We start from the raw sequence: 21,478 nt of genomic DNA on the forward strand, positions 1-21,478 counted from the left end.
AAATAAAAAGACCATAACCATTACACGACGACGCTTGTGTGTTCCTCTCTAATGATATGGCTTGTGATTCAAATGGTATGGTCTGGAATACTAATGATTTTTACAGTTTTCCTAGAAGAGAAGGATAAGCAACCTAGAAAATGCAAGAATTGGATCTGCCATAGCTCCAAAGCTTTATCACTGGCAAGCAGGGGGAGTGAGGAGAGGAGGGGAGTGCGATGGAGCCACATATCTCAGAATCTACTTTGGTATCACTTACACACGCAACAAAGCTGTGTGTATTCTGCCCATGTACAAATGTGCTTTGCAAATATGAAATTCAACATAAGTTTCTAATTAGGAGATGTGTAGAGATAAGCTCTCCCACATTTTCAGGCCTGTTGAAGTATCAAGAGTTACAAATCCCAGACACCTCTGGCAGTATTCTAGACTGACTGGAGGGGGGGGGACTTTACAGATGTAGAGTCTGCTTCAAGAATATCATAGGTAAAGGTAGAGGACCTCTGGATGGCTAAATCCAGTCAAAGGCGACTGGGGTTATGGCGCTCATCTCGCATTCAGGCTGAGGGAGCCGGCGTTGTCCACCGACAACTTTCCGCGTCATGCGGCCAGCCATAGCGGACCTATTTATCTACTTGCACTGATGTGCTTCAGAAGTGCTAGTTTGGCAGAAACTGGGACAGAGCATCGGGAGCTCACTCCGTCGCGCGGATTCAAACTGCCGACCTTCTAACCTAAAATGTCTATAAAGGTCTAGGCTGTGCCTCCTCCATTTATCCGGACAAGGTAAGTGTGGGCTATTCAGGATAGAAATCTGCTCAGCATTTTATTTTCTAGTCCGGTTCAAAGGCCACCTTCTCCCAGAACAGAGTGATCAGTGGAACTGACCTCCAGCTTACAAACTTCTGCTTCCCCGCTCTGCATCTCCCTTGAACTGCAACAGAGAAGGGGGGCCTGAGGACTTGGTTCACATAAAGCGTGTGCCAGCAAGTTCCTCCCTATCCTCGAATTTCTTTATTCTTCCCTTACCAGAGCACTGTGGGACAGAGCCACAAAAAAAGCCAGCCATGTAATGTAGTAATCAGACCTATGTTAATGCCCTATTCTCCACCCCCCTCCATTTCTATATCATTGCTAGTAGCACTGGGCGGAGTTTGAAAGTGATTGAAGTTAAAGCCATATCTTCAGTTAGCAGAAGCATTAAACATGAGATATCAAAATGAAGTTCCCCACCTCAGGCCAGCTTGTAATTATACAGTATTTCATGCTTGTAATTATACAGTAATATCTAAACTCTGTAGCTAAATGCAAAGCTATTTTTAAATGATCCTCCCCCCCCCACCTCCCCTTAAAGGAAGTTGAAAATTTGTTTCTGCAAAGAGCTCTTCAACTTCTTTTTTCTGTGCCAAATAACCTGATCGTGGTACAAGGCCAAATTATTTTACGTCAACTGCCTAATTACATAGATTCCGACACAAGGAGCTGACATTAGCACAGGAGTTGAACACAAAAGGAAGACGGCAGGTAGAGGATGTGATCCACGGGTCATAGGTGCTTTAGTTGAGATTCCTGCATTGCAGGGGTTGGACTAGATGACCCTTGGGGTACCTTCCAATTCTACAATTCTATGAACACCCAGTACCCCTAACCTTTGGCTAAGCTAACAGGGCCTCAACTCCAAATAGCCAGCATTTTTCTGGCATGCCTGTAACATTAGCTCATCCTCCAGCAGCACATGAGCATGGTGAATGCCCAGCCACCTGGAGAGCAAAGCCAGCCTGTGACACTTCCATTTCCACCTGCCACCCCAGCTACCAGAAAAAGGAACTCCCAAGAGTTGCATGTCTATCTGGGAGGGGACAACTAGGGCTTTTCTTTTTTTCAGCCGGAACTTGCCAGAACTCAGTTCTGGCACCTCTCAGGTGGGTGCCATTGCCATTCCAAGAGAACAAGTGTTCATAGTGAGTTTTGGCATCTCTTTTTCGAGAAAAATGGCATTGGGGACAATCACCAGCTAACTCTCATGTCACCAATGAGTGGTTTTGTTATTTATTTAGTACATAAGTGTATATCCCACCTTCTCCCCGCTTGTCATTTTATCCTAGTGACAAAACTGTGTGGTAAGTTAGGCTGAAAAACAGTGACTAGCCCAAGGTCGCTCAGTGAGCTTAAAGGCTGAGTAAAGCCTAGTCCAATGCTTTAACCACTGTACCAGGTCAGCCTGTTTTGCCCTCCCCTGCTTTCCACCAAAGCATGCAGTCTGAAAGAGCAGTCTGACATGCAGGGGGAAGACCCCTGGGTTGCCAAAAGTATTCAATCAGCACCCCACCCCCAGGTTTCAAATGAAGAAGTTATTAATTAAAGTCGGAGATGAAGGTATAAGGAGAGGAGGGAGAGAACAGGTAAGATAGCGCAAGCAGAAAAACAGTTTACTGTCTAAACAACCCACACTAGACAAAAGAGCAAGGATCACCCATGATGTTGAGGAGATGGCCCTTTTTTTAACCCTGTAGATACAATTCTCTATGCAGGTATGGCTGTGCGCACTCAGACAATCACTACAGGCACTTGGGGACTTGACAAGGGATGCCTAAAGTTAAAGGTAAAGGGACCCCTGACCATTAGGTCCAGTCGTGACCGACTCTGGGGTTGTGCGCTCATCTCGCATTATTGGCCGAGGGAGCTGGCGTACAGCTTCCAGGTCATGTGGCCAGCATGACTAAGCCGCTTCTGGTGAACCAGAGCAGCACACGGAAATGCCGTTTACCTTCCCGCTGTAGCAATACCTATTTATCTACTTGCACTTTGACGTGCTTTTGAACTGCTAGGTTGGTAGGAGCTGGGACCGAGCAACGGGAGCTCACCCCGTCGCAGGGATTCGAACTGCTGACCTTCTGATCAGCAAGCCCTAGGCTCTGTGGTTTAACCCACAGTGCCACCTGCGTCCCTAAGAGGATGAAATGTTGATACTTCTCAACAAGCTAGCAAGGAGGAATTAAAAAGGTGACAACAGGGAGAGATTTCCTAATTACTTCAGGTAGACAGAATCCATGGGGGGCGTTCAGCTTGCTGTGTGACAGGAAAGTTAGTATGTAATTGGGAATCTATGCCATTAAAGAGACCAGCATTTTGTTCTCAGGCTTTTCCCCAAAATGAGCTGTTCAAATATAAAGAAAGGGGGTAGTGGAATTGCTTGACTTTATAACTAAGCAACAGGAAGTAGTGATGGCCGCCCATTCAGATGGTTTTTAAAGAGGATTTGACAAATTCATGGAGGATATGGCTATCAATGACTTCTAGTCAAAATGGTTATGTTCTGCTGCAGTATCCCTCTGTATCACCATACAGTGGGTGGGAATAATGAGCGGGGGAAAGGTCTGTTGTACTCATGTCCTCTTTTGGGCTTCCCATACACATTTGGAAAACCCCTGAGAAACCAGGATGATGGGCTAGGTGGGACTTTGGCCTGATCTCTTCTCCTGTTCTTATGTAACCAGTTCTCTTATTGTGGAAGTTAAAAAGATTCCCTGTTGGCATATTTTCACAACATAGGACAAAACACTCAAATGTAGGGATGGAGGCGTTCCCTTTAAAATATTCCCTTTGATTTATAAAAAAAATTGTTAACTTGCCTTTCTATCAACATACACTCAAGGCAATCTATTCTATTTAAAGCCCAGAGGAAACAGCACAAATGATTGTTTAAGAAACCCCACGATACTAAAATGCTATGGCAGCATGAAAGAAAACTGCTAGGAGAATGAAGTAGATGTGATCGTATCTGCCACTCTTTCCCTGGGCACAATCCAAATGTGAAAACAATGTCTGAACAGGGTCCCAAGTCTGCTCAGCGATGCATTTACGGTAACCCTACCTGAAGTCACATGCAGTGGTGAGTTCCGCTCCTCCTCCAAGAGCTTTCCCTTGCACCAATGCAACTGTAACCAGAGGTAACCTACACAAAACAGGCAGCAAGAAAGAAACCATTCAAAATCACAACTACAGTCAAAGGGTTAAATGATCAAAGGGCATGCTATTCCAACCAAGACAAACAATGGTTTCAGGAAAGTAAGCATGACACATAAACATCAGAAACAAAAGCAATTATCATAGCAACAGTAAAAATACAAAAAAGCAGTGGATCTGCTTCATATTTGTTTTACGGTTCTCTTTTGTAGGCTATCTTGAAAATCTAGATTAATAAAATTACTTTTTAAATTTTTTTTTTTAAAAGGTGAAAGTAAAACACACATTGTGAAGACTGCCGGGGGGGGGGGGGAGAGGGAGAGGGGGAGAGAGAGAGAGAAGAAATTGTAAGCTTTTATGTTTTTCAGACTTTATGGAGGACTGGCACCTGTTTAGTATATCTGCCCTAATAGCACCCACGCCTGTTAAGACCAAAATCACCTCTGCCCTCCATGTGCATAGCACAGACTATGGAAAACATATTCAAAGGAGGAGATGGAGGCTCACTAATGGCATTCAGAATTCACCTACCCGGTACCTTCCCACTCATAATTCAGAGCACCCTGCCTTGGTTTTCATAGGCCAAGAGGCAAGGTCCATTTATGGTGTCATGTCATGACACACAAACACACACACACACACACGGGAAAGCTACCTTACTTCTGCATATAAATATGTTTCTTTTAGGGGAAAACACATAACCAGCGTCAGACATTCTGTTAAATTTTCTAATCTTTTTTTATTCTGTATGACACATTTAGAGGAACAACTCAAAAGCTAATATTTGTACCTGGCTAGTGTGGCTTTTAGCTCTCAAGAGGCCAAAATTAGAAAAAGTGTATGAAAGCTACAGCCCCCAACATTGACATGAACCGATAATGAAACTCAGTTATAAGATTATTCCTTCAACTGTGTCGTGAAGAACTGGAGACTGAGAGGTTACTGGCTACAAATTTTGGGGAATTTGTTTTTCGAAGCTTCCTCTCCCCCACAAGTTTGCCTCGTGATCTTTCATCCTCTGTCACCTTATTCTCATGTGACCTTGGGCAGTGATTATTCTATGCAGCAGTAAGTCTGCATTCTGTTATAGAAACGTCTGAAACAATGGGGAACAGGATTAAATGTCGGAGGACAGACTTTTGTTTCTCATCTGGAAGTCCTTAGGTCATTCTACAAAAATGCCCTCTCATAAAACTGAAGGTCAGAAATAATCCAAAACAATAGCGGCACGAGAAATACGGCTTCCTGGTTACTAAGAGAGCCTTAAGAAATGCTGGAGAGAGAGAAACCTTTGTGGGGGTGGGGTGGGGGAACAGATGGTGGATTAAACTAACAGTCTCCTCCTCTGCACATGTTGCTTCCATACCCCTATGTAGGTTGTGGACATAACTGCTTGCCAACTTTTAAGAGATGACTTCAACACTTTCTAGAAATTGAGACAGAAGTTTCAGGGGGTGGTATGTCCCTGCCCCTACCACCAAGGGCTTTTTTGTCATTTTGGAAAACGTCAAGAGTTCTAAATGTCATCTGCTTATAAGAGCCAACATTTTAGTTTCCAACATTTTACAGGCTTATAATTTATGCAACATGCGAGCATGAGGTGCCACTTTTGGATTTATTTATTTTTTGCTACAATTCAAGCTGTTGAACATTTTAAAAGTTAACCAGACAAAACACACTAACCTCATGAGCCTGGTTAAGGTGTTTTGCATGAACATACACATGTCCATCCCATCCTATAAAGAAGGAGGAAAACAGTTAAAATTATCCTGAGGTACGCAAATGCCCAAAGGGAAGAGCTGTTCTGGCATGTTCTGCTGATTCCAACTGAGCTTGCATATAATAAATTTCCTAAACGTTTTGCCTAGGTTCTGTACTCTTAACTGTACTGAAGACATTGTGCTCCAAATCTGCTACTGACTGCTACTAATGGCTTCAGAAAGATGCTAAATAGCACTGGGGACAAACTAAGCACTGGGACATGATATTCCGCTTTATCACTACCCTAAGGAGTCTCAGTGTGGCTAACATTCTCCTTTCCCTTCCCCTTCCCCCCACAACAAACACTCTGTGAGGTGAGTGGGGCTGAGAGACTTCAGAGAAGTGTGACTAGCTCAAGGTCACCCAGCAGCTGCATGTGGAGGAGCGGGGAAGCGAACCCGGTTCCCCAGATTATGAGTCTACTGCTCTTAACCACTACACCACACTTGACCTTCTCCTGATGGTCATCCATCAGGGATAGCAAGGTCAATTGGGCTGTAAAACCAGATTCTACCCCAAACTGGTAAGGGCCAGAATAACTGGTTTCATCCAAGAACATCTATACTAAGCCCCCTCAAGCACTTTCCCAAGAACGGAGGTCTTTGCACTTAGGTGGAAGGTGTTTCCTGCCACTGGATCCAGGGCAGGCTTTATTAGGAGTGGTTGCAGCACCATCCTGCCACATAATGATGCATTAACCACTTGCTGGACTCACCCACTATTCCCCCCCATCCAAACGGGTTAAGAGGGCAAGTCAGCATTGCTACAAGCTTGTTGTCCCCACTGTCAGGCCTCAGTGGAATGAATGACTGGAGATAGTGTTTGTGACCAAGTGGGAGTGACTGGGTTAATGGTGTGCTTGTGTGTGCTGGTGAACACGTAGAATGGGATGGGCCAGGCATCCCCAAACTTCGGCCCTCCAAATGTTTTGGACTACAATTCCCATCTTCCCCAATCACTGGTCCTGTTAGCTAGGGATCATGGGAGTTGTAGGCCAAAACATCTGGAGGGCCGCAGTTTGGGGATGCCTGGGATGGGTGATATGAAATTAGTGCATAGTGTATGATTTATGTAGATGTAGCACAGAATTTGGGTGGGATGGTGAATAGTGGGGTGAGTGTTGCATTTTGGGTCAGAGTGTGCCTTGGCAAGGTAGAGGCTGAAGAGGGAAGGGGCTCCTGACTAAAGACAATTCAAAATGTGCTGCTGTGTTTTTGCTTTGGGCACTTTTCTTTTTGTTACCTTATATTATCTTGTAGTTTCTCAGGCTGTTTGTTATATAAACACATTGCATTTGTTATTTTGTACACTGCTTAGTGGCTGAAATAGGGACCCGGTGGTCTCTAGATGCCGATTCACAGCTTTTGCAATACACAGGCTTTTTTATTTTGCAAAACATTTTTTAAAAATGAATTTGAGACCCTTAGCCATTTCTGTTTTTATTCCTCTCTATTTGGCACATATTTTTGTTCCCTTCTTCGTCTACCTAAAGGTAGCCTGAGTGGCTGTACATCTCTCTCTCTGCAATTTTGACATGGTATGCTGTTGGCTTGCATTCACTTTTTAACTGTTGTAAGACACCCCAAGGCAGCTCAGGGTGAAAGGCACATATATATAAATAATATAATTAGGAATACAAATTCTATTCATAAATGAAATAGGATTGAATAAAGCTGAAGAACAAAGACATTTCCCACCCTAAGCAGTGATCTCACTATTTAACTTAAAAAACATCCCGAGCAATGCTCAAAGCAGGCCAGAAGAGAAGTCTAAAGCTTCAGTGAATACAAAGATTCCTGTGTTTATGGAAGGGAGGGGGGGGGGGAGAGGAACTATTCATAGTGAAAAGTTTCAAAACAAAGCCACATTAATGATCTCACAGCATTTCTACTTCTACAAAGTAACACTGTCAGCTGGTCTAACTCTTGAATGCCAACCAGAAGGCAGACTGGGGAGTGCAGACCATTATTAATATCTTATTAATTAAATGCCATGGAAGGCAGAGACTGAATAGGCTTGGGCTCTTGGCTTCAGTTAAATGAGCCCAGTAGATTTAAGAGGAGCCCTTGATGAATAAGACCAAAAGCACCTATCTGGTTCAACATCCTATTTCCCATGGTGGCCAATCAGATTCCTCTAGGAAGTCCATAGGCAGGTGAAAGGAGGCTGCATATATAGCCTTCATGACTAGCAGGTAGCCACTCATAGCCGTATCTTACATATCAAACATTCTCCTCCGACAAAACTGGCTGCTACAGAAAGACATCTCCAGCGGTTTGGGTAATTCTTTCAGAGAAGATTTCCAGCTAACATTTAGCTGCTCTGTACCACACAATAAGTTAAACCATGGGTTACTGATTACATGTTGGTCTGACGTAGTCAAAACAAAATTAAAAAATTCCTTCCAGTAGCACCTTAGAGACCAACTAAGTTTGTTGTTGGTATGAGCTTTCGTGTGCATGCACACTTCTTCAGATACCATATGGGTTATTGAGACCACACAAACATGTGAGCTCCCGGAGAAGAGCTTTGCTTCTCCCCAGTCCTTTTTGCTGCCATGCTGTGTTAAGCTAAGCAATACCAAGTAGCCAAGTCATCAGAGTGATGCCTTTTCACCACTGCTGGAAAAGACCAGTGACATTTTTCGTTTTTTCTCAACACCCACAAGGCAACACCATTCCCCAACAACAAAACCTGTTTGTGACCCTGTAATATGCTATACAATAAGCCTGCAACTCACACACATTTAACTTGTGAGCTTTATGCACTTGGCAATTTATTTATTTTTTAACACTTAAAAGAAGGGAAGAAAGGAGGCAGGCATCTGAGAAGAAAAGACTTTGGCAGTCCCACTTGCCATTGTACACAATATGTTTTGACTATATGCATTTTGGCTTTAGGTGCAATCCCCAAAATGCAAGACTTACTGTAATTATTTTCAAATTGCGCAGCGAGAAACATCAAGCAAGGGTGAAAATAAATTACTGCCAGGCAAGATATGGTCTGAAAACTCACACTCAAGGTTCTTGAAAGACACTGGGAGTTTTGAGCCATTATTTAGAAACAACTCTCCTATGATTCAGATATCAGAAAGCAAAAGAACCCCTCACTGTAGTTAAACAGAGGGTGATATGCAACATTTGTCATACTCAGAGTAGGCTTAAATCCACAGATTTCAAAATGACTAATGCTGGATATGGGGGGGGGGGGAATTCAGCCAAGTGAAATGAATTTCAAAAGGGAGAGATTACAGCACATGCTTAACTCTCCTATTGTAATCAATGGGACACAGAATGTGAGATAACTTTACACAGCTAATTACCAAAGTGATTTGGGAAGTCTGACATGCTTACTAAGAATGGAATTTAACAAATACTTTTTTAAAAAACTAAAAAAGGGGGGCGAGTCTGCTGCTGAGAAAGTGTTTTAACCAAATCAAGTCAGACCTCCCTGTTTCATACTGTGAGGAATATACAATGTGTGCTCCATGCCAACAAACCCAGGAAACAATTTTGTTGAAGCAAATTTTGGGTCACAGTAATAGCACAAGTTTATGACTCATGCCAAGGAGTAAATTTATTTTATTTCTCACATTTTGGAAATGAGATTTCCAAAGGATAGAAACATACAGTGATCAGTTAGGAGAGCACCATCTTTTATTCTTGCTGTAACAATAAACAAAGCCAGTCATTTCATTTTGTCCTGAGGAAAGTGAGAGCACTTTTCAACGCTGGCTTTAAAACAACTGTTAATTGACATGTTACAGCACTGGACAGGTTACTCAGCACTAATGATAGCTTTTAGTTGTCCCACGTTGCTTTATGGATCCAAGTCTTTTTTAAAAAACCTACTATTAATCCTACCATTATTTAAACAAAGGCTGTGGCTGAATTCTTGCAAAGAATGAGATGTGATTGCAGGGAATAAAATGGACAAATATCCTCTGGGGCCAAGAACAACAACCATCTTGATACTGGGAATTTCTGCCACATCCTATGTAGGTTTACTCAGAAACCCATCCCAGTGTGGGACTTACTTCCAAGTGTTCATAGGATTGCTGCCTGAGGAATAATTGCAATCTACAAAATTCTTCTCAGAAGTTGTCCCATTCAATTCAATGGAGCTTGTTCCCAGATAAGTGGGTACAGTGTTATCTTGGTTGTTGAACGGCTTGTCTCCTGAACAAGTCAGCTCCCGAACCCCGCAAACCCAGAAGTGAGTGTTCCAGTTTGGGAACGTTTCTTGGAAGCCGAACATCCAACGCGACTTACATGGCTTCCAATTGAATGCAGGAAGTTCCTGCAGGTTCCTGGAGTCGAACGGATTAAGTTCGACAACCAAGGGACCACTGTATTTGGAATGTGGTCTAAATAGCATCCTTTTAATGGGAGTCTCCCTCCACATAGATTTCTTTCCCATTAACTGAGCTGCAGGTGAAGGAGACTGATCCACTTTAACAGCTTGGGAAACCAATCAAGCTCATCTTACTATCTGCAACCAGTCTCATTTCTCTGAATAGCCCAATTTTTTAAAAAAAGTTTTAAAAAAGAAATGGAATAAGCTGAAGGAAGGATTTCCTGTGGGGAACTTCTGAGTAATAAATCAAAGACACAACCCCTACACTTGCCCTACTTGCAATTTGTCATTCACTTCTGAAATGCTGAAAGCACGTTCAGCATCCAGACACAAAACAGAGTAATTGTTATTGTTTCCTTATGGTGATTTGCAGAACTGAGGCTGCTGGGTCATCTTTCATTGAGGAACAAGTGGCTCAGAACATTAAAGAGCGCCTGAGAATTTGATTTCTACCATCACTTACCTGTGGGCTGGACAGCGCCCTGACAGCATTCAGATCAGACCCTGAACAAAAAGTGTTTGCTGCGCCATGGACAATCAGCCCTTTTCCATCTGTCCAGTTTTCCAATTCAGCAACCCTCTCCTGTAGCTCTAGCATCATCACACCTGCCATCAAAAGAAGGAACATACGAGGGTCACCTGTAGAATGCGTCTTTATTAGAAAAACTAGTTTGAAAACTTCACAATTATATGGTTCTATGATAATGATGGGACCCAGGTGGCGCGAGGTGGAACCTTGGCAGCTGCTAGTCTTGCAGGGAGTAGCTGCTTCTGTTTCCCCCTCTACCCTGCGGGCTTATCAAAAAGCTTGGACTGACTTTTTAACTTTTCGCAGTCAGTCGCTCGCGGTGGAGGGAGCGGCCCGCCCCTCTTCTTCCCAGGTGCTTCAATATTTGGCACACCTGTTTCACCTGGGAAGGGCTGCCAGGACCATAAAGCTCCAGTCTGCGGCCATTTCATTTTTCTCGAAATTGTTTTTTAATAGGGACCCTTGCGCCAAATTTGTGGTGCGTAAGGCCATGGAGGGATGGGGCAGGCTTGGTCCTCCCCGTTCCCCTACCAGGAACCCGATTTCTTTTGACCTTCTCACTAAAATGAGATTGAAGCTTAGGGTGGTGTGTTGGTCTAAATATGAGGCCCGTTTGTTTTCGGCCGCCTTCTCAGTGGCCTTTTTTGGCGCTTTGAGAATTGGTGAAATTGTAGGGGGTCAGATGCGTCAGGGGGTGCCAAGGGGTTTGCTACTCCAGGACATACGTCTGTCACCAACGGAATTGTTAATCACGATTCGGAGTTCCAAGACCGACCAGGCTGGTAAAGGAGCAGTAATGCGACTGCCTGCTACGGGGCAGACGGGCCCCTGCCCGGTTAAGGACGTAGCCAAATTCTTGGCGGAAAGGCCAGCTGGGGAGGGCCCCTTGTTTGTGCATCAGGATGGTAACCCGATGACTAGGCTGCAATTTACTAGAGTTATGAGGAAGGTGATAGCGGCATGCGGTTGCGTGGCCGCTAATTACGCTCCTCATTCCTTTCGCATTGGGGCCGCCACTACGGCGGCCCACTGGGGTCTTTCGGTTGATGCTATTAAGGATTTGGGCAGGTGGAAATCTGCAGCGTATAGATCTTATGTTCGGAAGCGCTCCTAACTTTGTCGTTTGTTTTCCAATGTTTTTCCAGGGCTCGCGGACGTGCACATATGGATGGTGGGACATTCCATAGTCCATTGGGCAGGCCTTCGCGCTGGCCAAACGCCATTGGGTCCTCGACTTGGCCTTCCATCCAACATCCAAGTGACCTGGATGGGCAAGAGGGGCATGCGCTGGGGGGAGCTTCTCCCTTTGCCGCGGCGCAAAGCCCTCTTGCTCGGGTGCCCGTCCGCCCTGGTGATCCAGCTGGGAGAAAATGACATACCCGCTGTGGACCCGTTATCTCTTCGCCTGGCTATCCTACGAGATTTGTTGGAGATAAGGACTTGGTTCCCTGATACCGTCGTTTTTTGGTCCCAAATGTTGCAGAGGATGCAATGGCGGGGTGATATTCCTCCTCTGGCTGGGGAAAGAGCTAGGAAGAGGGTTAACAGCGCAGCATCCAAACGGGTGTACGAAATCGGGGGGAGTTTGATTCGTCATCCCGAAATTAATGTTAGAGCCCCGCTTTTATATCGGGATGATGGGGTTCACTTATCCCCTGATGGGTATGACATTTGGCTGCGTGATGTGTCTGAGGGTTTAAAAAGTTGGTTAGGTCTCTGAGTGTTGGCGGCAAGCCAGGGCTGGCTTGATTGGCGGTTAGGCTTTTGGTTGGTTAATCGGTTGGTAGAGGGGGTGGCACACGGATGCCTACCCTCACCTCCGTTTGCTCCATATAGAAGTATTCCGTTAAAGGAATCTCGGGGCTTACACTCTTGTCCTTACCATCCCGCCATTGGCGGGGATGGTGGGCCCAATTTTAAGAGCAAGAGCCTTGAGGAACATTCTTGGTGAAGGTGAGGAGGGAATGACTGGGCGCAGCCACCTCCTCACTCCCAGGTATGTTTACTTGACTTCCATGCAGAAGTCGGAGCAGGAACTGTCCAAGCGGACAGTGGTGAGTCCTGTCCTATGGTGACAGCTGATGTGAGTCCTGCCACGTGGGCAGATGAGGTGAGTCCTGTCCAATGGTGACAGCTGATGTGAGTCCTGCCACGTGGGCAGATGAGGTGAGTCCTGTCCAATGGTGACAGCTGATGTGAGTCCTGCCACGTGGGGCAGATGAGGTGAGTCCTGTCCTAAGGGGACAGCTGATTGAGTCCTGTCCTGGATGGACAGATGGGGATAGTCCTTCTTTAGGAAGGACGAGTGAATAACCAAAAGCCTAAGCCAACACTCGGATTAAAATTGTGTATTTAATAAAGTTGTGGCCCTAAATTATTTGCCAAAAACCAAACCATAATTCTGTTGTCAGTTGTGAGTTATTTAAGGTAATTTTCTGGGAAGCCTCGACACACAAAGCGCTTTATATCATATAATATAAAGCGGATTGTGGTAGGGCTGTTAAGAAATTTAGCTTAGGGTTTGGTTTGTGTAAGGCCACAGCTCATGCTGAGTAATGGGGGGCGTGTGTATGCAAATTCCTTGGATCTGATTGGTTGTTGGGGCCCCTCTTAAAGCTGCGTCCACCATTTTATGGTCACATTTTTGCCTGGCGTTTGAACCCCTCCCACCCGCCCTTTCTTTCTTGCAGGTTAGCACGACATTGCTATTGCCTTCGGGGCCGCCTGTATTCAGGGGTCAGTAGGAATTTTTCCAATTGGCTGATTGGCTGTGCCTCTTGGTTTTCGCCTACTGCGCTAGCAAATTGTCACAACTTGTTAGGTTGGCGGTTAGGCTTTTGGTTGGTTAATCGGTTGGTAGAGGGGGTGGCACACGGATGCCTACCCTCACCTCCGTTTGCTCCATATAGAAGTATTCCGTTAAAGGAATCTCGGGGCTTACACTCTTGTCCTTACCATCCCGCCATTGGCGGGGATGGTGGGCCCAATTTTAAGAGCAAGAGCCTTGAGGAACATTCTTGGTGAAGGTGAGGAGGGAATGACTGGGCGCAGCCACCTCCTCACTCCCAGGTATGTTTACTTGACTTCCATGCGGAAGTCGGAGCAGGAACTGTCCAAGCGGACAGTGGTGAGTCCTGTCCTATGGTGACAGCTGATGTGAGTCCTGCCACGTGGGCAGATGAGGTGAGTCCTGTCCAATGGTGACAGCTGATGTGAGTCCTGCCACGTGGGCAGATGAGGTGAGTCCTGTCCAATGGTGACAGCTGATGTGAGTCCTGCCACGTGGGGCAGATGAGGTGAGTCCTGTCCTAAGGGGACAGCTGATTGAGTCCTGTCCTGGATGGACAGATGGGGATAGTCCTTCTTTAGGAAGGACGAGTGAATAACCAAAAGCCTAAGCCAACACTCGGATTAAAATTGTGTATTTAATAAAGTTGTGGCCCTAAATTATTTGCCAAAAACCAAACCATAATTCTGTTGTCAGTTGTGAGTTATTTAAGGTAATTTTCTGGGAAGCCTCGACACACAAACGCCGGCTCCCTCGGCCTTTTAGAGCGAGATGAGCGCCACAACCCCAGAGTTGGACACGACTGGACCTGATGGTCAGGGGCCCCTTTACCTTTACATTTTATGATAATGATATATGATTCTATATGAAAAGGCTATACTGTCAGCATCTATACTTTTATTTTTAAAAAACAGAACTATTGTCTACTCTGTCCTGGATGCACCTCTTTACCACACACTTTGGAAAGTGCTGGTTGAAGGAAAATGCCAGGGGAATGGCTGGGGGAGGGGTCACCAACCTTTTTGTTAAACCAATGGGCACATTTGGAATTTTGAGGAAGTGCTGTGGGTGTCAGTTGCATGCCGCAGGGCATGCGGTACAGTCTCACAAAATGATGCTGTGGAGTGTGACGTAACATGAAATGGCTTCTGAGAGAGCATGATATAATGGCTTACACATCTTTTTTTTAAAAAAACAAAAACAGAAAAAGAGATAGGACTAACCACAAAATCATGCTGGCCACACACACACACACACCAGAGGAAAAGCATTATCAGTCACTACTCTACATGCTCACATGTAAATGCTCCTTGCACTTCTCTAGCGAATCCCCCCCCCCATTGGTAAACTTGTGGCTTGACACTTTTAATACCCCCCCCCAGATGATTTAATGGATTCTCGATATGGTATATTTATTGATTTGAATCCTTTATTAATTAATTTATTAGTATCCTATCCACACTCTTGAAAGAACGTAAGCATGCAGTGGCCAAACGCCAGCCAATGAGAGAATGTATCAGTATTCCAGGGTCTCCACTGTTATAAGCTTCTAGCTGCAATTCACAGTGAGAGAACTTGACCTATGATTTCCTAAATCCTCCAACCCTGTGGTCAAATTTCAGTCTCCACGGTCAGCAGTGATTAGCCCTTTAATGCCAAATACAGCACACAAGTCTATAGAAAAGTGCTTGTCTAGCTGTTATCCCCTTCTCTGGAACACTGAGGAAGTCAGAGCAACTTCCAGAAGCAATACAAGACTTTTTTTAAAATCCATGCTGGCATTCAGTAGCAATTTCTAGATCAGCGTTTGGTTAATCCACCTGCATTCCTATATTGAAAATCCTTATGAATATTGCTTTGGACTTGGAGCTTTAGGGAAAGACCAGGCTATGAATTTAAATAAACCAATAATTAAGTACATTTGGGCAGATATATAAAACAAAGAGAAAAGAACTGGGGCATCTGGCTTCAGGCTCACTGAACCGTTGTGACAAAAGGCTTTTTCAACATCTAAAGTGTGGTATTACAGAGTCCCTGTGAAGAACACGACCCATTTAAAATCTCTGTGATTGCAAGAGAATTCTCATCACATCTGAAGGCAAGTGTTAAAGAGTCATTTCTGCCGTTGCACATACAGTACTTAAGAGGAAGCAAACACATATTATTAAATGTATTAATAATTAAGAAAGCATTCACTTATTTGCTATACTAGACACCCAATAGCGATCACTCTCTGGGCATCATGCAAAGAGGAGACAGAGAGAAAATATAAATGTCCACAACAAATTGCAAAAACCATCTACAACACATTGCTAATACCTGTAAACGCATTCATAAACCTTGGGTTGTTCAATGTCAGTATCCCAATCCCATCATCTTCTTTAGAAAGGTCAACAGATCCACCTGTAAATTGCTGGAGCTTCTTCTTTATTTTCTCCTCCTCAAAACCATGAGTATACCTATGGAGAGACATACTCATTTGTGGCAACAATCTGCCACGAGTAATTCGATGAAAACTCTTCCATAGTAAAATGGTCATTTCTGGAAAGGAGCACATGGGAGAAATCAATCCAGGTCGATGATGCCTAACTGCATCTTGTTTTTCAGACCTATCTAAAGATACTCTGGCCCAAGAATATCAACCACTACCAAAAACACCCACTAGGAAGCACGTACACACACCATTCTCACAGCAGGGAGATTTCCCTCCCCACCTTGCATAGGGCTCCGAGATGGCTGCTTCCACCCTCTCCCTCCCAGATCATCCTTTACTCCCTCTCGACTGCCCGGCTGTCTAGATTTCCTCTATAGATCTGGTTGTCTAGGTACTCTTCCCTTTCAAATTGCCAGAACATGGGGCCTTCCAATAGAGCTCAACGTCGGAAGATTCAGAACTGACAAAAGAAAGCTCCTCTTCGTACAGGATGTATTTAACTCTGGGATTTACTGCCAGAAGATGTAGTGATGGCCACCAATTTAGATGGATGGAAAAGAGGACAGGATGATTTTGTGCAAGATAACGACTACCAGGGACCATTAGCCATGATGGTTACCTCTACAGTTAGAGGCAATATCCCTTGGAATACACACACAGAGAGATTAGCAAACTCTAAATGCAGGTGTGGGGCTGCTGTGGGAAGATGTCTGGAAATTTCAGCAGGTGTAAGATGCTGTGTAAGATTCCTGAATGGCGCTTGTTATAGGGAGAACTGAAACGGCTTGTTGCAACTGCTCCATTTGCCATCAGTCTGTTGCTGGGCATAAATCAATGTGCTGGTTATAATCTATAAAGCCCTGTATGGCTTGGGTCCAGGCTACCTGAAGGACCGTATATGAGCCTGCCTGGGTGTCAATATCTTCAGCGAGGGGCCTTCCTCTTGGTCCCACCACCCTTACAGACACATTTGGTGGGGACACAAGAGAGGGCCTTCTTGGTGGCTGCTCCCACAGAAGGCTAGGCTGACCCCCCTCTCTGCTTTCCTTTAGTTGACAAAGACTTTTATGTTTCGGCAGGCCTTTGGCCACTAATTGGCTGTTGCAGCAGGGTCTTTTAATGGCCGGTTTTGTATGTTTATTTTCTGCTTCTCTTGTTGCATTTTCAAACAGTTTTAAGTTATTTTGATTCAATGCTGTTTTTAATATAGAATCTTATTCAATAGTTGTTGTTTTTTTTACTTTTTATAATTAACTGGTTAGGTTTTTTTTAGCTGTATCTGTTTTTAATACATGTTGCAAGCCGCCTTGGGGCCAGCACTGAGAGAAAGGCAAGATATAAATAAAAATAATATTGAAACAGCCTAACTACAGTGGTACCTCTACTTACGAATAACTCTACTTACGAATGTTTCTACTTACGAACGGAGCTCCGTCCGCCATCTTGGATGTGGTTTAGATAGGATTTTTTGTACTTACGAATTTTTAGATAGGGTTGATTCGACTTACAATTTTTTTCTCCCAATGCATTCCTATGGGATTCGACTTACAATTTTTTTCGACTTACAAATGTGCGTTTGGAACACATTAAATTCGTAAGGTACCACTGTACGGTAATTTTGCGTCGGCTAGTCAAAGGGCAGGCAGCAAATGTGGACATTACAGCCAGATGATGCTCAGGAGTCATGAACAGCAAGTCACACAATACAAGGTATTATCACATAATTACTGGTACTTTTCTCTCCCTGCACCCCACTCCTCTAATGCTAGTCACTGCACACCATGATTTGCGTCAAGCACAAAAAGATTGATATTTTCAATAGCTTAATCTGAAAAGCACAACTGGCCCAGAAAGTCTGATATTGAAGGTCATGTTTAAACCTTGTTTAATTTTTTTAAAAGATATTAATATTTGATAATGAATAGAGTTCTTAATTTACAGAATGTCTGACATTCTATCTTGCAGGCGTTCAGCAATATAAATGGCAAATTAGCATTGTCATAATGCCTCCTTGATTTATTCCACATGAAACCAACCAAGTGTGTTTTGAAGTTCTCCAGCAATGACTAGGTCAGCCCTTGAAATTTTTTGCCATAAGTCTAGTAAAGCATAACCACTAATAGTTTGACACCAACACCAAGATCCCAGGCAGCCGTCAACACCACTGTCTTGCCACAGTGACCACCTTCTCTACTAAACTATGGCTATTCAATGGCTTTGCTATATTGAATGCTGGAGAAAAAACAGCAGCAACTTTGTTTAATTGTTATGTTGCTACTGCTGCATATAAACATTCCCCTATAGCTTCCAGTTACTACTATAAGATTAGCAAATTTGATAAAATGAGGTTAGCTCACTCATGTACATCCCAAGTAGGTTCACAAAGTATTCATATGAAAAACCGTGGTGCCTGGGTGATGCCTTTTAAAATATCTTTTGGATTTATTCTAACCAGATCCTCCATTGTTTGCATGTATTCCACTGACATCTCCAATTTAAATAATGCTAATATTGTATCACTGTTATTTGATTTATTATTTTAAATTGCTTGGAGGGCCTGTTAGGCATTTCATTAACAAAACAGATGAATAAATCTGAAGGTGTATGTTAAAATCAGCATTCTTCCTAGTTATTTCCCCAACAAAGTGACTTTCTACCTAACCTGGTTTCACCTGCAACTGCTAAGGTTTTCAAATCCCATTCAGGAAAAGCATACCCTTCAGCTTTCGGGGGGGGGGGGAGACGACTCCTCCCCAATACAGAGCCATATTTAAAGGATATGAAGATTCAGGCCCTAATACTATTCACAAAGCTACCCTACCATAATTGATTTGTTTCCACAAACAGGAGAATGATTAGGGTACAGTATTTGTAAAGGCAACATCTTTCTGTTTCAAAGTTAGGCTCTGAGGCTTCTTCAGAGTTCCCCCAACCCTGCAAGATTCATGAGCCTAAAACACCAAAGTACTGGAAGTTATCTGCTTTTTATAGTTATTAAGAGAGATTATATTATAACCCAGCAAAACCCTTACTTTCCTTTCCCTCTGGAAATAGCTAAGAGGAAAAGTCCTCAGCCTTTAGACAAATAAAAACTGGAATGGGCAAAGGTTCCCCCCCCCCATTCAGTTTTACCTCTGAACAAGACACACTTCGCCTAACCTAAATGAGAAAAAAGGAGATGAAGATAGCAATCACCACCCAAAATTACATCTGCTCTCTTTATTGTTTTTCCTTTTATCTAACTTAACATATATTTCACTTCCCTAATTTCATCTCATTTCTTTTCCCCCACAGACATCATTACTTTGAAGTGCTCAATTTTTTGGATGGCAAACCAAGTGCTTTCAGATTTACATAGAATTCATTTGTTCTGTCTCTTTCATGTTCTATCGAGATTTTGGATCTTCTTTAGGCAACTGAAAGCCCACACATCTCTTGGCCTGCTTTGAGGAAAAGTTAGAGGCAAAATATTCCACATGGAGTTTAAGGCTCTGTTTTTATGATGGTAGTGACTCTGACTCACCCTTGTTAATTAATAAAATTATTTACTTTTGCTGTTATTTATTTTCAAATAAATAATTTCTTTCTTTCTTTCTCTTTCCCAAGAGGGCTGATAACATCAGAACATCTATGCACACCATTTTTTTCCAGATGAATGCATATTTACTTTCCCCCTAACACTTGTTTTGAGAATTTATAAATTGTCTCTATACTTTTAAAATAATCCAACATGGTTCACAGCACACATTTTTAACAGCCAGATACAAACCCCCCACATTTGCTTCGCTACTCACATAAATTCATCTGAAAATGAATAATCATCTCCCTTCTCCCCAGAACTATAATCCTAGCTAAAAATAAATATTGAGTTCATTTGAAGGATAGGTGACAACTGATTTTTTTAAAAAAAAAGACACGCAAAATATCTTATTTAGAATTCAATCAAATATAAATCAAAAGCTATAAACCACAACAGAGATTTATTAATTATTTATTAGCTCTATTATCCACCCATAAGCCTAAGGTACCAAGGTAGGGCACAACCATTTAAAATACAGCATTAAAAACAGTTTAAACGAGTCTATGGTTTGATGTTTGGGTCTTCTGCCTGGAAAAGCTGTAAATTTTACAAAGATCGTTAATCTACATGGTTATGAGAGAAAACGAAAGTGGTTTGAGTTTTTTAAGATGGCGCTGCTTTGTGTTGACGACGCAACAGGGAGCTCCAGACCAAGAAGATTTATGGGGAGGCTGGACTGATTAACCCACACAGGAGAAAGAACATTTGTGAAACCTTGTTTGATATTTATCTCAGCAGCTGGGAAACAATCGGTTGAAAGTGGAAAACATCTATGTGACTGTAAGGGAAAGATCTGGATTATTTTGAACTCGGAGAGACGATTTGAACTTTAGAAAAAAGACGGCAGTGGACGGTTGCGAGGAACCCCCAATTTCTTGAAGCATGGGAACCCAAATTTTTTTTCTAGATTATTTGGCATAACATTCGGTTTGATTGATATATATGTGTATAATTTGAAATAATGAATGTGATATAATTGGTTCTAATTGGAAAATTAATAAAAATATATATATATTTTTTAAAAAAAACCAGTTTAAACGATATGACAATCACAAGAATAGGGTTGGTCCGAAAAATATGCATCTCAAGTGTCAAAGGGCAGGGTAAATAGGTGCATATTCAGCATTCAATGTAAACTGTACAGTGAAGGTGTCGGGGCACGTTCTGTGAAGAGGGAGTTCCACAGCTTATAGGTTGCCACAGAGAAGCCCCTCTCCTGGGCTGCTCCTCCCCCCCAAAAAAAAAAATCTGGGGCAGAACTACCAAAAGGGGCCCCTCTGCTTATCTTAACATCTGAGAGGGCCTGTAGGTAAGAAGGCGGTCTTTCATATATTTGGGGCCTACCACATTTAGGGCTTTAAACACCAACATGTGCACCTTGGATTGAGCCCCAAAACGAACCAACAACCAATGCAGCTGTTCTAAAAGGAGGTCTACTGTTAGATGCCATCCTGATTTCCAAGCAGTGAGAGATGCCAAGGGTTCCAGTGGTTACTCAGGATTTGGTATCCTTGGAATATTTATTTACACATATATACAACCTGGGCAGAGGTTGGAGGGGTTCACAGAATTAACACCCCAACAGATCTTGCTTCTCCACTCTGAATGAATTTTTATTTGCATCAGCCAGTGGCCATAGCAATAAAACAACAATACAATATACAAATAATAGAAATAAAAAGTCAATTATATAAAATACATTTTAGGGTTTTGAATCAATAGTCAAATAGTGGATCTTATTCTGATTGCCCCAGCTGAAAACCTTGCAACCTTTGCTGTCACCTGCTCATCTTGATCTGCCAAGAGTAAGGACACTGTGGCAGTGGTTGGACAACCCGGAATGGGCAATAAAAGAGGGGTGATAATCTCATTCCTCAAGTCTTTATAAAGAGTGCAAGTGACTCAGCTCTGTTACCAGGAAAGCCTCCAAGTCCAGCGCAGAGCTAAACATGTCTCGCTGTCCTCAGCTTTACAACATCCTTCTCGCTCTTTTGCTCACTCACACAACAATTCTCTGCAATGTAGCAGCCCTTCCTTCCTGCCCATTTGGTTGCTTCTGACAGC

The 21,478-nt window shown here is 43.2% G+C and overlaps 1 protein-coding gene across 4 annotated transcripts in view; it reads right to left on the minus strand.

The window, feature by feature from the left end:
* The window catches only part of ECHDC1 (ethylmalonyl-CoA decarboxylase 1), a 29,779-nt gene that overhangs the window by 2,782 nt on the left and 5,519 nt on the right, over positions 1–21,478 (minus strand). For all 4 annotated transcript variants that reach the window (XM_060272666.2, XM_035108715.3, XM_035108714.3 and 1 more), the window contains exons 2-5: positions 15,720–15,941; positions 10,547–10,689; positions 5,650–5,702; positions 3,875–3,955 (exon numbers count right to left, since the gene is read on the minus strand). In XM_060272666.2, coding sequence (XP_060128649.1) covers positions 3,875–3,955; positions 5,650–5,702; positions 10,547–10,689; positions 15,720–15,939 — 497 coding nt within the window. In that variant the 5' untranslated portion in view covers positions 15,940–15,941. The remainder of the gene's footprint in view (positions 1–3,874; positions 3,956–5,649; positions 5,703–10,546; positions 10,690–15,719; positions 15,942–21,478) is intronic.

This window comes from Zootoca vivipara, chromosome 3, assembly GCF_965207765.1.
Source record: "Zootoca vivipara chromosome 3, rZooViv2.hap1.1, whole genome shotgun sequence".
Lineage (NCBI taxonomy): Eukaryota > Metazoa > Chordata > Lepidosauria > Squamata > Lacertidae > Zootoca > Zootoca vivipara.